Source organism: Cetorhinus maximus, chromosome 19 (genome assembly GCF_964194155.1).
Source record: "Cetorhinus maximus chromosome 19, sCetMax3.hap1.1, whole genome shotgun sequence".
In the NCBI taxonomy this organism is placed as follows: domain Eukaryota; kingdom Metazoa; phylum Chordata; class Chondrichthyes; order Lamniformes; family Cetorhinidae; genus Cetorhinus; species Cetorhinus maximus.
The window spans coordinates 71620396-71638488 of NC_135897.1; the positions used below are offsets into that span (position 1 = coordinate 71620396).

The 18093-nt window shown below is 44.9% G+C and overlaps 1 protein-coding gene across 1 annotated transcript in view; it reads left to right on the plus strand.

Moving 5' to 3' along the window:
- The first annotated feature begins 13058 nt into the window (after positions 1-13058).
- Positions 13059-18093, plus strand: part of LOC144693910 (D-beta-hydroxybutyrate dehydrogenase, mitochondrial-like) — a 35890-nt gene continuing 30855 nt past the window's right edge. The window contains exon 1 of the mRNA XM_078564120.1: positions 13059-13483. Within this exon, the coding sequence (XP_078420246.1) occupies positions 13268-13483 (216 nt within the window). The 5' untranslated portion in view covers positions 13059-13267. The remainder of the gene's footprint in view (positions 13484-18093) is intronic.

An 18093-nucleotide genomic window follows, 5' to 3' on the forward strand; every position in this document is an offset into this window, starting at 1 on the left:
AATATATGATTTTCCATAAGTTACTTATTTCCAGGATTCAGAGTCAGCATTGAATACTGTTTTTAGAAAATAGAGATGCTTGCTATTTTCTTACGTTTCAGTAAATATTATAACATTTTTTGAATCTGGGCTGGTATTCCTGTTCTGTTTATTTTTAGGGCAAGATAAAATATTTCAGCTGGATGAGTCAAGTAATTTTGGACAGATTTTTCTTTCATTCCTATTTTCTAAGTTAAAGTGATTCAAATCTACTTCGATGGACATATACTTAGTCATTGGCATCCTTCTATCTGTGAGAGAAGATGGGAATGCAGGGTCAGATAAGATTATCTGCTGCACTTCTTTTTGGATGGCTGAACAAGTTGATTTTGGAAAGGCAAAATCTACCACAAGTGCAACACCTGAAGTTGTCCCTTGCTGGTGGTTTTTAAAATTCATTTGTGGGATGTGGGCATCACTGGCTAGGCTAACATTTATTTCCCATCCCTAATTGCCTTTAGAAGGTGGCGGTGAGCTGCCTTCTTGAACTGTTGCACCCACAGTGTTGTTAGGGAGGGAGTTCCAGGATTTTGACCCAGTGACAATGAAGGAACTGCAATATATTTCCAAGTCAGGATGGTGAGTGGCTTGGAAGGGAACCTCCAGGTGGTGGTGTTCCCATGTGTCGGCTGCCCTTGTCCTTCTAGATCGTAGCAGTCGTGGGTTTGGAAGGTGCTGTCTGAGGAGTCTTGGTGAGTTCCTGCAGTGCATCTTGTGGAAGGTATACTTTGATGCCACTGTGCATTGGTGATGGATAGAGTGAATGTTTATGGGTAGGGTGTGGGATGATCTGCTGATGCCTTGTTTGCAGGACTGGTGTCTGCTTTGCAGCTTCTGAAACCACATGTTGTTATGCTGGTGAATTCCTGTTCCCACAGCTGTGTCACCATTTGCATCTATTGTCAGCTAGTGTTTCCCACTTGTCCTGATTGATGCCGAGGCTTTCATGTCTCTTTTGACACCATCCTGTGACGGTCACATCATGCCTGCGAAGCTTACTGAGAGGTGGACACTTTACTTTTAAAAAAATCAACATGAGATTGGACACTGTATCTTCACCAAAGTGGAGTCCGGAATGTCAGGTGACTCTTTTTGTGGTTTCTGGACAGACAAAGACAAAATGTCTGGGAAGTTACTGAAAATGCAAATGCATTTCCCAGGTGCTAATTGACTAATTTGGGTGGAGGAGATTTAAATGACAATGGCTACTGGACCTGCTAGTTCCATGAAGATTGATTTTCAAGTAAAGTCTTTCAGGAAGCTGATCATAACTGTAATATTGATGAGATATCAATCATTCTCCAACTGTGTGTCAATTACATCGGCTTCAACCCATTATGTGGAAATGGAATGCACTGATACTGTCATCACATAACTGAAACTGACTGGAGAGAGATCCAATATCTTTTTAATCAAGGCAGCCTAGCAAGGGAGTCTGGGACCAAAAACAGAGGGAGAGATCACCCAGAGAAAAGGAAAGAACCCTGCCTCGAAAAGTCAGTCATCTCAGACAGGGAAAAGGGGTAACTTGTTTTACCTGCAAGGTTATATTTCTTACTACAAGAACTCCACCACAATTTCATCTGAAAAAGCCAGAAACTTCCAACCTTTATTTGTCCTCAAGGAACTAGGTGGGAATCTTCAGGCCTGCACCGTTTTCAACCACTATCTTAAGGATATTAAACAAGCACCTTTTTTCTTGTTACCCTGTTAGTAATCTAAGTGCATGTTACATCTTTAGAAATGATCTTTTCTTGTGTGTGTGTCTGTGTGTTTGGGGAGTCAGTGTTTGTTTCATTTACATTTTGTGTGTTGTCAAAATGTACATTTATCCTTTCTTTTGATTTAAACTTCCATGGAAACCTGTTCGTGTCTATTCTTTAACATCACAGCACTCAAAAGGGTTAAAACACTTCTCAAAAATACATCTTGTTGCAGTCACTGAGAGGTGAGAAAGGGGGAAAATTAACCCACACCTCTCCCTGTCTGAGGGACATCTCAGTTGAATCAGAGTTTTGGGCATCCTGTTTGTCTCTTGGTATGGGGTACCTCCCCATATATCCTTGGGAATGTGGCTATCTTCCAGCCTGTATACATGCCCAAGCCAACGAAGCCTTGTTTGCTTGATTAGTGCCAGCGTGCTTGGCATGTTTATCCTACAAAGAATTGCCTAATTGGTGACTCTTGTCTTTTTCTGTGATGCTGGGGATGTGTTATAGATACTGGAGATTGAAGTTGCTAAGCTTTTTCTTGGTTTGTATAAATTGTCCAGGCTTACTGCCAGACAGCAATGTGCTAAGGATGGAGGCTTTGTAGATAAGCATCTTAGTCCTGAGGGTCAGTTTGTTGATTTTCCACGCCTATTTTGTTAGTCAGCTAAAGTTGGTGGTTGCCTTTCCAGTGCATGTGCTAAACTCCTCGTCAAGAGACAGGTTGTCTGTCACTGTAGATTCAAGGTAACAGAATTTTCTGACTGTTTCTAGTGGTATGTTGTTGAGTTTGAGCACAGGTGGTGACACAACGCTGTTCCATAACTATAGTTTTCTTAACACTGATTGTGAGGGAAAACATGACACACGCATGGGACAGATGATCCATGAGCCTTTGGAGCTGGTCTTATGTCTGGGCAACCAGTGCAGCTCATCATCATACAGAATTTCTCTGACCAGGACATGCTGCGCATTTGTCTTGGCTTTCAGTCTTGATAGCTTGAGGAGTTTCCCATCTGATCTTGTGTGGAGGTACATTCTTTCCAAACTTTGGTGTACATACACTTACAGCAACACAAATCTAACAATGGTACCCCTTTTTAAAGGGACACAATTAATAGAAAATTAAATCATAAAGACAAAATGAAGCTTATCAAATCAAATCAGAATGTTTCAATGCATGCTGATAGTACATGTCAGTCCCTGCGGTGCCCAGCAATCATGGAAAGCCTCCAGTATACTGTCAGACACAGTGTGCTCCTTCTCTAGGGCAACCCAGGCACAAACATCACTGTGGAAGAGAGGCCAGCAGCCAGAGTGAATAACCTGTTGGCTGCATCTAAGGTCAACCTGGGGATAGACCAATCCCTTTCCATTTCAGAAAACTTTAAATACTGTGTGTGGGCTGCTTATCCAACCCTTTTTTAAAAAAAAAGCAAAGTGTGGATAGAAAGCAAATTTTCACAATAGTTAATCTCAGCTCCTAACTGATACCAGCTGTAGGTGAAGCTCAATTTCTGCATTTAGTTTAATTTGGCCAGTTCTTGGCCTGCTGCTGGCCATGGCTGCATTATTAAGTGTGAAGATGACGTTAAGCTGAAAATGCAGCAATGTGTGGGCTTGTCATAATTTAAGCTGCAGGTGCATACAACAGTTGATCATTTTTAAACCAAAAGAGCATAAAGGCACAGTTTGTAACAGAGTGAATATAGAAATATACACTAATTTGTCCTCAGCTGGAGTATTATGTCCAGTGCTGTGTGTTGCACTTTAGGAAGAATGATTCAGAAAAGGTTCACGAGAATGGTTCCAGGGATGAGGAACTTCAGTTATGAAGACAGATTGGAGAAGTTAGGACTCTTTTCCTTCAAAAAGAGAAGGCTGAGAGGAGATTTGATAGAGATATTCAAAATCATGCGGAATCTGGACAGAGTAGATAGGGAGAAACTGTTCCCACTCGTGAAAGGATCAAGAATAAGAGGGCACAGATTTAAAGTAATTAGCAAAAGAAGCAAAAGCAAAATGAGAAAAAACTTTTCTACGTATCGAGTGGTTATGATCTGGAGTGCACTGCCTGATAGTGTGGTTCAATTGAGACATTGAAAAGGAAATTGAACCAGTATTTGAAAAGGAACAATGTGCATGATTATGGGGAAAGGGTGGGAGAATGGAATTGGGTGAATTGCTCATTCAGAGAGCCAATGCAGAGATGATGGGCTGAATGGCCTCCTTCTGCACTGTAACAAATCTGTGATTCTGAGAAATTACTGATGGGAATGTAAGTACTGAAGACATGAACTTTTTTTTTTTGGTGGGCTCCTCAGGCATGCTCCTGCCAACCCTTGAGAAAATATAAATTTCTGACTATATCTGGTTCATTTTCTGACAATTTGAAACGTACTGCAATAGTCTTTTGAAACAAAAACAATATTTCCTAGTATAAACTATGAAAATAAAATGAATTCTGGAAATTCAATAGGACTTGACAGGGTGAAAATCATTCTACCCAAAGATACATAATATTAATTTGTAAATTGAAGCTTTTTAAATCATATATCTGAAAACATTCAAAATGGTTCTCAAGCCAAAACTGGTTTATTGTCCCACCAGACCCCTGTGGGAGCCCAATTGCTCAAAATGAGGAATTCGCTGAATCAAGTGTATGTTAATATAACAAGGATCGGTACAGTAGCATCGTGGTTTTGTACATTACTGGAGTAGTAATATAGAGACTGGGCCGGCCTTTTCTGGTCCCACTCTCCAGAAATTCCCGCCAAAGGTCAATGGGTGTTTTTCTGGGTTGCCAAATTTTCTGTCCCACCCATGGCGGGACCTGTCGTGAGCAGGACTGGAAAATCCTGGCCCTGGCCTAATACTGCAGAGAATATGAGCTGAAATCCCATCATAGCAGACTTAACTATTCCAAGGATCTCCTGGCTAGCCTCTTATTCTTCATAAAGTGCAGTTCACCCAAAACTACTATCACCTTTGCCATCCTGCACCAAGTCCTGGTCATCCATCTTCCCTGTCTTTACTAAGTTTCATTGCATCCCTGTCCTCCAATGCCTCAAATATAAATGTCATTCTTGTACTTAAGTTCCATTATGGCCTTTTCCCACTGTGTCTCTGTAACCTCCTCTTGTCCTATATTACCCAACCACCAAAATCTCTGATGGCCTTTTGGCATCCCTTCTCAACCCTACCAGTGCCAGCTGCCTCTTCAGCCATCAAGGCCCACGCTCTGGAATTGCCTTTGTAAATCCCTCTGATTCACCACTTCCTTCTTCTCCTTAAAGGCCCTCCTTGAAATTCATATCTTTGACTAAGCTTTTTGTCACCTAATATCTCCTTCTTTGTCTTGACATCCATTTTTATCTGATTATCCTTCTGTGGAGTGTCTTAAGATATTTTCCTGTGTTAAAGGTGAAATAGAAATGCATGTTGTTACCATAAGATGAAGAAATATGCAGTGGCAATTCTGAAAAAAGTCAGAATTGTTTAATGATATAGTTATATGTAGACCAGACCATTTATTCACAGCAGTTTTCCTTCCCTGAAGGACATTAGTGGCGTCACCTGGGTATTGACAGCAATCCGACAGCTTCATAATCACTTTTGCTGGGAATTAAAAAGCTGCAAAGTTCAAACTCTCAAATTGCCATGATGGGATTTGAGCTCCCATTCTCTGGAATATTGGACCAGGCCTCAGGATTACTCCTCCTGTACAAAATCACTGTCGTACTGTACCAAAAGAAAATGCTGGAAGTACTCAGCAAGTCTGGCAGTTTCTGTGGAGTGATGATGTTCCTAAAAATGAGGTGCCACTCTGGTGGAGCTACAACACAGGACTACATGCTTGCCAAACAGTGGAAGCAGCATATTATAGACAGAGCTAAACAACCTCACAAGCAGTGGACCAAGTCTAAGCTCTGCAATCCTGCACCATCCAGTCATAAATGGTGGTGGCTAATTAAACAACTAACAGGATTAGGCTCCATGAACAGCCCCCTCCCCAATGATTGCAGAGCCCACCATGTGAGTGCAAAAAACAAGGCTGAAGCTTTTGGCTGTATGGTTGATCGTGAGGAAGAAATCAATGGGCTGGTCAGGTGGGCAGAAAAGTGGAGAAATGTGGGGTAATCAATCTGGGGAGGGCAAACAAGGCAGAGGAATGCACAATAAATGGTACGATTTGGAGAAGTGTAGAAGACTCTTGGAGTGCATGTCCACATGTCGCGGAAATCGGAGTGAACACTCAGACCCAGGAGGTTTGTCTCGGAAGCCTTTATTAATCGTGATATCACGGAGAGCCCAGTAGCATACAAGGTAGCTAGCTGACACTCTGAGGAAGCATCAGAGCACACACGTATTTATAGTAGAAGTTGTACATATCAAAGAGCTTGAAGGTGATAAGGCTGTCTAACTTTCAATGATCAATTACATTGAGAATCATTGTCACACAATTAGTCTATTCTAAGTTTATGACTATACAGGATATTGGGGGAAGCTCACGTAGTAATAAAAGTGAGACAGAGAATAGATGACCATTGCTTGATCCTGGGGGCAGACATCCCGTCTCAAGGACTCCAGGAAGCCTGCCCATGACACTCCCCTTTCTCCCCTCCTGCTCAATTAGCTGGCAGCTGCAGGTGTGCCTGCTAGAACAAGAGAGGGAACTGTGCTGTAGTATTCCACCATTGTGCTAACGAGAGAGGGAACTAGTATTCCACCATGGTGCTAACTGTTTAACCCTTAGTTGACCTGTAGATGTATTTTATTCTTCCACACCACACAACCCCCAAGGTAGCAGGAGAAGTAGATAAAATAGTTAAGAAGGCATATGGAATATTTTCCTTTAATGTCTTAGGCATAGAATATAAGAGAAGGGAGGTTATGATAGCATTAGTTATGGGGCATTAGTTAGACCACGCTAGAGCACTGCATACAGCTTTGGTCACCATGCTATAACAAGGATATGATTGCATTAGAGAGGAACTTCTGCATTCTTCTACTCTTGGCTTCTCCCATTTTACTTGGGGTCATCACAATGCTGGTTGATCATCCTTCTCCATCTCCTCCTATCAGACCCCTTCCTCTTCCAATCCTGCTGCATTTAAGTCTCTCACCACTGCATCTTTCCATCCAACCCCGCCAATTACCGCCCCATCAGTCTATTCTCGATCATCAGTAAAGTAATGGAAGGGGTCATCAACAGTGCTATCAAGCAGCACTTGCTTAGCAATAACCTGCTCACTGACACCCAGTTTGGGTTCCGTCAGGGCCACTCAGCTCTTGGCCTCATTGCAGCCTTGGTTCAAACATAGACAAAAGAGCTGAACTCCCAAGATGAAGTGAGAATGACTGCCCTTGACATCAAGGCAGCATTTGACAGAGTGTGACATCAAGGAGCCCTAACAAAACTGGAGTCAATGGGAATCGGGGGAAAACTCTCTGCTGGCTGGAGTCATACCTAGCACAGAGGAAGATGGTTGTGGTTGTTGGAGGTCAGTCATCTCAGCTCCAAGACATTACTGCAGGAGTTCCTCAGAGTGGTGTTCTCAGTCCAATCATTTTCAGCTGCTTTACCAATGACCTTCCTTTGCTGATGATTGCACAATGTTCAGCACCATTCGCGACTCCTCAGATACTGAAGCAGTCCATGTCCAAATGCAGCAAGACCTGGACAATATCCAGGCTTAGGCTGACAAGCGGATGTAACATTTGCGCCACACAAGTGTCAGGCAATGACCATCTCCAACAAGGGAGAATCCAAACATTGTCTCTTGATGTTCAATGGCAATGGAATCCCCCAATATCAACATCCTGGTGGGTTACCATTGACCAGAAACTGAACTGGACTAGCCATATAAATACTGTGGCTACAAGGGCAGGTCAGAGCTAGGAATCCTGTGACGAGTAACTCACCTCCTGACTCCCAAAGCCTGTCCACCATCCACAAGGCACAAGCCAGGAGTGTGATGGAATACTCTCCACTTGCCTGAATGAGTGCAGCTCCCACAACACTCAATAAGCTTGACACCATCCAGGACAAAGCAGCCCACTTGACTGGCACCACATCCACAAACATTCACTCCCTTCACCACCGATGCACAGTAGCAGCAATGCGTACCATCTACAAGATGCACTGCAAGGATTCACCAAGGCTCCTTTGACAGCACCTTCCAAACCCACGACCACTACCATTTAGAAGGACAAGGGCAGCAGATAGATGGGAACACCACTACCCCTCCAAGTCACTCACCATCCTGACTTGGAAAAATATTGCCATTCCTTCACTGTCGCTGGGTCAAAATCTTGGAACTCCCTTCCTAACAACACTGTGGGTCTACCTACACCACATGAACTGCAGTGGTTCAAGAAGGCAGCTCGGCACCATCTTCTCAAGGGTGACTAGGGATGGGCAATAAATGCTGGCCCAGCCAGCGAAGCCCACATCCTGTGAATGAACAAACAAAAAATGTTTCTAAGAGCAGGTCAGAGGCTGGCTAGCCTATGGCAAGCAACTCACCTCCTGACTCCACAAAATCTTTCCACCATCTACAAGGCTCAAGTCAGAAGTGTGATGGAATACTTCCCACTTGTCTGGATGAGTGCAGCTCCCATTACATTCAGGAAGCTTGACACCATCTAGGACAAAGCAGCCCACTTGATTGGTACCCGATCCATCATTAGCATACATGGTAGCAGTGTGCACCAAAGTAAGATGCACTGCAGCAATTCGTCAAGCCTCCTTCAGCCATACCCTCTCAAATCCATGATTTCTACCACCTGGAAGAACAAAGGTAACTGATGCATGGGAACACCACCGGCTGCAAGTTCCCCTCCATTTCATACACCATCCTGACTTGGAACTGTATTGCGTTCCTTCACCATCACTGGGCTAAAATTCTGTAATTCCCACCCCCCCCCACCACCCCCCTCCCCCTAAAAGTACTGTTGGTGTCCTGCACTACATGAACTTTATTGCTTCAAGGAGGTGGCTCACCAACACCTTCTCAAGGGCAATTAGGGATGGGAAACAAACATTGGCCTTGCCAGTGACACCCACATTGAATAAATAAATAAATAAAAAAGAATAGGCAAATTTTCTGATGATGTCAGTGTTTTTGAAGCACTAGTCAGCCTTTTCTGGTTCCTTAGGATGGTTTGCAGGAGATGTGGAAAGGCAGCATTTCTGGTGATACTGCTTCAAAAAATAAATGCAGGACCATGGGGAAGACATTTTGGTTATTTGTGTAGACTGTTAGAGCTAGGGTATTCAGGGGTGATGTCAGGAAACTTTTCTTCACACAGTTGTGAAGCGTCAATGTCAGCTGTAGCTCAGTTAATAGCACAAACTCTTTGGAGTCACAAGTTCTGTCATCAGGTGCAGAAATTTACGCCTTGTAGGTGGGCGCATGCCCGAGCTGATCGGGCGTAAAATCGCACGAGATGATGTCGGGCAAGCGTCCCAACGTCATCTCACACGCATGCAATCTTCAGGTCGACGGGCATGCGTGGTTGTCGGAGCTATGCCCACCATCAATTAAAGGGCCACTTAAGGCCATTAAAAACCCAATTGATTCAGATTTTATGTTGCCAGGGCGATTTCGCGCTTGTCGCACGGGCAAAACAGGCAGGCGGACAGCCCACTTTTTGCAAAACCTCATCCAAGGGCGGGATAAAAAGGGTCAGCAGCATTGCCAGTGTGAGTAGTGAGGAGTTCAGGAGGTAGTTTGCTGCCGGTTGCTTACTGGAACTTGACGGCTTCATCTCTGTTCTGAGCTTCATTCTTAGCATTTTCAGGCTTCGTTTCAGGACTTATTGGTGTCTCCAAGGCCCCCGGAGGATTTTGACTGTGTGGAACCTTCGAGGTATCAGTGAGCCTTCTGTAGCCCTGGTAATGGGGATTATGCTGTCCGCTGGTGGCGCCTTCTCTGAGGAGGAAGAGACGGGCAGAAGGGCCAGGTGTCCCAATGCAGCTTCCAGGGGAGCGACCTGTGGGAAGGGAGGTGCAGGCGCAAGGAGCGCAGGGCCAGCAAGTATTCCAAGGTGGAAGGGGCCGCAGAAGATACCACTATCCTGCCTCTAGAGTTTCAGGTAGCAATGCAGCTACCTCAATATGTCCGAGGTGCAATGCCAAAGGAGATTCTGCCTCTCCAAGGAGACTCTGACCTCCATTTGTCAGATGATTGGGTCTGAGATCACCTCCAGCTGTGTGGGTGGAAACCCCATACCAGTGGCTCTGAAGGTCACAGTGGCCCTCAACCTCTATGCCTCCAGCTCTTTCCAGGGGCCTTTTGTCCACAGTTGCGTCAACCTGGTGACAGAAGCTCTGTTCAGGTGGGTAATGACATTTATTCATTTCCGTATGATTGAGGCCAGCCAGGCTGAGTGAGCCAGAGGGTTTGCAGTGTTTGCTGGGTTCCCCCGCATCCAGGGTGTAATCCATTGCGCACATGTGGTCATCAAGGCGCCAGCGGGTGCCTTCGCCAACAGGAAGAGCTTTCACTCGATGAGCGTCCACAAGACGCAGATTCTGCAAGTCTGTGTAAGGTACCCTGGCAGCTCCCATGACACTTATATCCTGAGACACTCCCAGGTGCCAAGGCTATTCACTGCTCCACTCCAACTGGATGGATGGCTGCTGGGTGACAAGGGCTATCCGTTGAAAAGTTGGTTTATGACGCCCCTCCACCACCCAAGAACAGAGGCAGAGCAGCGGTATAACAGGAGCCATGCCTCTACAAGGACAGTGATAGAGGGGACCATTGGTCTTCTGAAGATGCACTTCCAATGCCTGGACCATTCAGGGGGAGCACTACAATACCCCCCGGAGCAGGTGTCATTGATAGCGGTTGCATACTGCGCTCTCCACAATTTGGCACTGGCAAGGGGGAACCCGCTGGAGGAAGAGGATCTTGACGCAGCTCCATAGGCCACAGAGGATGAATCCCGTAGTGAGTCAGAAGAGGAGCACGGTAAGGAAAATGCTGAGGGCATGGCGGCAAACCTCTGTATCCTCCAGGGAGGCAGGGACACCAGGGACGCCTTGATTCAACACTCCATCAGCTAGGCTGCCAAAGATCTGCTTCCACCTCATGCTTTCATCCAGACTGTCTGAAATGACCCTTTCATTTGAACCCAAAGTCCACTCAGTGCCTGTGCAATAAAGTTTAGAGCCACTCATGTCCAGCATTAGATACTGGCGTACCCTGCACCAAAAAAAAGTGAAGCATACTCAGGCCATTGCGACAAAAGCAAAATTTATGTAATTTTCACACTCAAACCAAATTAACATTACCATCTCTGGTGTTAATTTCCACACCAGTAAACATATAATCAAAACATTACAGAACAGAAGATCATCCATGAACAGTCCCTCTTATGCCATGGTGCCTTAAACTTACGTTTACAAGTGCTGCGTCTTGGTGCCCACTCCTTGCTGGCAGTGGCATCGGATGCAGCCTGCTGACTCTGCTGTCTTGTTGGCCTTGATGACCTTGGCAGTCATCCTCTGGCCAGTGAGGCCTGTGCTGGCCCTGCCTGGGAGGGAGCAGCCAGTGCCACAGCTGGCATCTCTTCAGTCATCGCACCCTCATCAGTTGCCACTGTCACGGGCAGAGTGGCAGAGGAGCTGCTGCCATCATCCAGAGTGTCCTGAGAGGAGCCTGCAGAGGTGATAAGCAGCTTGTCTGCCAACGTGAGGTTGTTCTGGACCTCCCTGCTCACTGATGGATGGGCAACTAGCTGGGATATTGGGTGCTTCATCCACCTTGCACACGGACATTGACCACCTGAAGTAATTGTCTGTGTGAGCTGTATCACCAGCCCTTAACACTTCTCCACAATGATCCATGCCAATATGGTAGTCACCCTTCCCAAGCACAGCAGGTTGTTGAACCTTTTGCCACACTGCACCCATGTGCGCCACACAACGTTATGGTTGCTGACCTGGGCTGCCACCTCCTCCCAAACTTTTTTAGTCTGATGCGGTGGCCTCCTCCTTCCATCTCTGGGAACGAGTGTGTCCCTCCTGGCAGCCACCTCCTCCAAGAGCACCATGAGGCACCCGTCCAAAAAACATGGGGCCGTGCCCACCCGACCTGCCCTCCCGCTTGGCATCTCCAGCCGCTGATGAGGGCACAGCTTCAGTCTCCAGAACGTAAAATATATGATTCTTCCCTGGCAGCCTTCAAGGAGCTGCCACTGCCATTTTTAAACCGCCCACTGGGTCGCCATTGGACCAGGCACCTGACAGGCCCCCGCCCGGCCCTTCCTGACTATTGGGAAGATGTGATTCACGCTGGGCGGGCCTTAATTGGCCGTCCAGCATGAAATCGCGGTGGTGGACCGATTGTGTTCAGGGTTCTGTTTCCCGGCCAGTCCTGGGCCCGCCGATTGCACGATCCCACCAAGGGTAAAATTCAGGCCCAGGGTCTGAGTACAAAAACCAAGGCTGACACTCTGTTGAGGTACCATCTTTTGGATGAGATGTTAAACTGAGGCCCCATCTGCCTGTTTGGGTGGATGCAAAAAAAATGACACTATTTCGAAGAAGAGCATAGAAATTACATTTCTATCTTTCTTCAGGTCTGACCTGAAACATTAGCTCCACAATTTTTTTCCACAGATGCTGCCTGACCTGCTTAGTATTTTTCTGTTTTTAATTTCACACTTTCAGCATCTGCAATATTTTGCTTGTGTATTAGTTATCCCTGGTGTCCTGGCCAATATATAATCCCACAAAACCAACTTCATAAGAACAGAGTATCTGGTCACTACCACATTGCTGTTTGTGGGAGCTTGCAGTGTACAAAGTTGGCTGCCACATTTCCTACCTTACAACAGAGACTTCAAAAAGTACTCCATTGGCTGTAAAACGCTCTGAGAGAGTCCGAGATCATGAAAAAAGCTAGAGAAATGCAAGCTTTTCTTCAGAGTAAGAGAAATCCTACCCCAAAAGGCTGTTAAGACTTAGGTTGGAGAAGTCAAAGGTAGATGGATTGATAAGATTTTTGTTCGGCAAGGGTTTTTTTTTAAGGGTTTTGGAACTAAAGTGGGTGGGTGGAGTTAAGATACAGATCAGAGGAACAGACTGGGAGAGGCATTGCTCCTCGCCAAACCGTTCAGGGTTTCATTCATGACGAAAGAGCGGAAATCTTTTCACCGCGTTCAATTTACGGTCTGCAACGTTTCTTGTTTATGAAATGATGCAGCGAACCCGTCGGCGCATGTTTGATAAGATTAACACACGGAAGTGATCTCATTCTCTGTCCGGACCCGACCGACACTTGGTTTCGTACGGGCTGAGTAGGAGGGGGAATACAGGAGAGTGGGCGAGAAAGCACGCCGGAGCTTCCCAGCGGGCCCTGAGAGTGCACAGCAACCCACAGCGCAGACACTGCGGGCGCTGCTGCAGCAGGTTGACAGAGGGTCTCGAGCCGAGCGAGGGGAGGCGGCGGCCGGGGTGGGGGGGGTGGTGGTGGTGGTGAGGAGGAGGAGGAGGGGGTGTCGACATGTCCAAGCTCCCATACGTGCAGAAGGCCCTCATGGTGCTGTTTTCATTCCTGTTGACCCTGGGGTTGGGCTTGTGGCTCCCCGAGATCCTGAGCGCATTTGTTCAGCTGTTTGGTTTTAAGGAGGACACGGTGACTCACAGTATCGTGCTGATGTACTTGCTGTTTGTGTTATACCTGGCGATGCCCTCCCTGCCTCGCGGGGGTTCGGTGAAGGTAAATTCCTTAATCTCTCCAGTAACGTTTCATAGTGCTAAGTGTTGTTAGGATCTGTGTGCTGAAGCAGTCGATGAGCGTGTTTCTGTTTACTTTTGTATGAAATAAATTTCCTCGCTCTTTGATGCTATCGCCTTAATTTTTTTTTTTAATGAACATGGCATTTGGAAATCACCAAGTGCGATGTCCACACGGTAACATTCAGGATGAAGTACACCAGAATGACTTGTTGAGCTTTTGTTTTTTTTTAAAGGGAGAATGAAATCCACTCTAACTTCCAAGTGTCTGGCCGCGCTTTACATCAAATTCGCCCCACCTCTCCTCGTCAAGCTTTCCAACTGCATGCTGAATGACATTAAGGCTTTCTTTATCACTATCAATATTACTTTTCCTGGAAGTCTATTGATTACATTTTGTGTGAAGAACCAGTTTAAATCAATGATCCCTGCCCTACTATCTTTGTTTATTCTACCATTCAGTACCAGGAAGATAAATACAAAGAGGGGAGTATGTTCTTTGCATGGAAATGACCCTTGATGTATCCCTATCTCCTCTGTTGTCTTTCAAGGGCAAAAAGCTGAGTTTCGTACAGCTCAGTTTTCTGCCAGGGATCTGTCTTGTGGCTCTTCTACATAGAAATGTACCCAAGTTACAGCGTAGAAACAGGCCATTTGGCTCAGTCAATCTATGTTGCTGTTTACTCTCCTTGACAGCAAGTCGTTCTCATCACATTTACCCACGTTGTCCCCACATCCCTTCAGCTCCTCTTCCCTTCATCAAACCTGGGATATTGCCTCAAACAATAACTCTGGAAGTGAATTCCAAATTCTCACAACTCTCTGCGTCAATCTAAATCTCCCGTATTCAATCTGAGTTATTTACTGCTCAATTGCTGGAAAAAAAGTCTTCCTCTGTCTGCCCTCCCCATCCTTTCATAATTTTAATCATTTCTATTAAATGACCCTGTAGTCTTTGCCGTTCTACTGAAAAAGGATCAAATCTTACAATTCTTCTGTCATAACTTGTAATCCCTAATACTTGACAGCATTTCTTTTCTGTGGCACCCACTGGCAAGGCCCCCATTTATTGCCTGTCCCTAATTGCCCTTAACTGAGTGGCTCAGTGGGCCATTTCAGAGGGCAGTTAAGAGTCAACCACGTTGCTGTGGGTCTGGAGTCACATGTAGGCCAAACCAGGTAACAATAGCAAATTTCATTCCCTAAAGGATGTGAGTGAATCAGATGAGTTTTTTTTTACAACAATCTGCTAGTTACATGGGCAGAATCTTCTGGCTGGCGTGCGAACGGCAGAGTCCACACACCAGCGCTTAAAATGTTGCGCGAGTGTCCCGACATCAGTGCGCGGCATCGCGAAATTTCGGTTGGCGGGCGTGCTATGCAGCGGGATGCGCGCCCGCCATTAAAGGCCTTGGTAAGGCCATTAACTCTCCAATCAACCAGGATTTTGAGGAGCCCGTGCGAACTTTGGGTCGGCGCACGGGCCCAACGGGCAGGCGGGTAAGTGATTTTTTTACAAACCTCATCCAGTGGCGGGATGAGGTTTGATATCGGGTTTAAAAACTTTTAATAAAGTGTTTGTGTTCTTCACTAACATGTCCCATCTCGTGTGACATTTTCACATGAGGGGGACATGTTAATGATTTTTTAATTGTTCTGTTTTTAGAGTTTCACAGAGTTTCAACGATCTCCCTGAGGCAGCACTTTGCCGCAGGGAGATGTGCGCTATACGCGCGAAAGAGCGCACTCTGGCAGTTGGGGAATCCCCCCCTACCTGCACAGGAAGCGCATAGTGCTTCCCGTCGGGCGACACGCTGGGCGGGCCTTAATTGGCCCGCCCACTTAAAATGGCGGCGGGGCCCGTTTCGGCTGCAGCGATTGGCTGCCCACCCGCCCATCAAGGGCAAAATTCTGCCCATGGTCACCATGACTGATATTAGCTTTTTCATTCCAGATTTATTTATTAACTGAATCCAGCTACCCAAGTGGGATCGAAACTCAGGTCGCTGGATCATTGGTCCAACCTCTGAATTACCAGTTCAGTGCATAAGCACGATATTACCATTCTGACTGCATCTTAGTGAATCTGCGTATTACCCTCTCTAAAGTTACATTAGCCTCCTTACAGTGTGGAATCCAATACTACACACAGCTTTATGCAGGGCCATCATTATATTTTAATTTTTATATTTTATACTTTTTGAGATAAAATATAGAATTATCTTAGCAGTTTGTACAGTATTACTGACCTGAGGTGCTGTCTTTAATGCTCATTTGACCCATACCTCCGTATCCTTCTGTTCTTCCATAGCATCAAGCTTACTTCTTTTCAGAGTACAATTCCTACTGTTATTTCTTTTACCAACATGCATCATGGTCACACTTAGTATCATAGAATCATAGAATGGTTACAGTACAGGAGGCCATTCAGTCTGTCATGTCTGTGCTGGCTCTCTGCAAGAGCAGTTCAGTTAGCCCCACTTCCCCATCTTTTCCCCACAGCCCTGCAGTTTTTTTCTCTTCAGGCAATTATCCAAGTTTCTATTGAAAGCTGCAATGCCATCTGGTTCCATCACACACTCAGGCAGTGCATTCCAGATTCTAACCCACTGACTGTGTAAAAATGTTTTTCCTCATGTCACCTTTGGTTCTTTTGCCAATCATCTTAAGTTGGTGTCCTCTGGTTCTTGATGGGAATCTTCCAATGGGAACTGTTTCTCCCTATCTACTCTGTCCAGACTTCCCATGGTTTTGAACACCTCTATCAAATGTCCTCTCAAGCTTATCTTCTTCAAGAAGAATGGCCCCAGCTTCTCCAATCTGTCCATGTAACTGAGGCCCCTCATCCCTAGAAACATTCGCAGAAAGCTTTGCTGCATCCTCTGTAGAGTCTTTGCCTCCTTCCTAAAGAGTGGTGCCCAGAATTGGACACAGTACTCCAGTTGAGGCCAAACTAGTATTTTATAAAGATTCACTCTAACTTCCCTACTCTTGTACTCTAGGCCTCCATTTATTTATAAAGACTAGGATCTTGTATGTCTTATTAACCGCTTTCTCAACCTACCCTGCCACCTTTAACAATTTATGCACTCGTATCAATGCTCCTGTTGGCTCCTTTTATTCTATTGGCTTCAGCTTTGCTGGCAACCCCATTACTGACATTGAATTCCATTTGCCATCTTATCAGTATCTTTTTACAGTTTCCTTTGCTCTTCTAAAAAATAAACTAAATCTCTTTGGTATCATTCACAAATTTCTTTATCGATTCTTTTAGACATAAATCCAAAACATTAAGATAGATAGTGAACAGAAGACGTCCCTGAACTGAATCTCAGGAGATGCAATGACCCATTTCTAAGCACTCCGTGCAAGCGTCTCTTAAATGCCGATTCTATTTTCATCATTCCAACCAGCTTTTAATCCAGTTTGCTATCCATCCCTAATTCCATATCGCTTAACCTTCCATAATATTCTCCAAGTGGTACATTGACAAAATCTTTTCCTAAAGTACATACACACTACATCCATTGCATTTCCCTGATCTATTATGTCTGTTATCTGCTCAAAGAATTCTATGAAGTTTGTCAAGAACAATGATTCCTGACTACCTCCAGTGTCGCTGTATCTAGATATGTGGTAATTTCATTCTTAATTAAAGACTAAAATTTTTCCCTGCCACAGTTGTTATGATGGCTGGCCTGTAATTACTTGGATTGTCTCAATTTTTAAAAATGGGTACTATGTTGGATTCTCTCTGGCACGGTGGTATAAATCCACGCCCGACACAGTCCTGAAATAAAATTTCTAACGCTTCTACAATTTCTCCCTCAACTCTTTCAAGTTCCTAGGATGTATTCTATCAGCCTCTGGTATTTTGTATTCTCTTACCTTACTAATCTTTTTTTTTTAAAAATCACTTTTGTCTATTACAATATCATTAATCTAGCTCTCAACCACTTCAGAATTCACTCCTTCGATATTTTTCTCTTTGGTAAAGACCAATGCAAAGTACTTATTTGACCCCCTGACATTTTTTTGAATATCATCTACAAATCGGCAATCTGTTTCTGCCTGGGCTCCTATCTCACTTTAAAAAATTATATTTTTACTGATTAAAACAAAACAATTCTTAGAATATGGGCATTGCCCTAGTTTTCCAGTTACCCTGAGAAAATGGTGGTGGGTGGCCTTCTTGAAACACTGGTAGTGATTTGATATAACCTTGTGGCTTGCTAGGTCACTTCAGAAAGCAATTAAGTCCCACTTTGGGACTAGAGTCATATATAGATCAAATAAGGTAAGGAGCAGGATTCTTTCCTTAAAGGGCATTAACTGGTTTGATTTTTCAATAATCTGGCGGCTTTTACTTATGCCAGTTTTTTACTTCAAGATGTGTTTCATCTGAATTCAAGTATTGAAACTACATGAAGAGATACTGAGGGAGAGAATATGTCTGGAAACAAAAAAGAGAACAGCACAGCTGTTGTATTTTATGTTGGAAATTATTAAAGAGCACAGAAAAATGTTCAGCTGCCAAGAAATGATAATGAACAGGTGACAACTGAGAAGGAAATTGCTGAAATCTTAAACCAC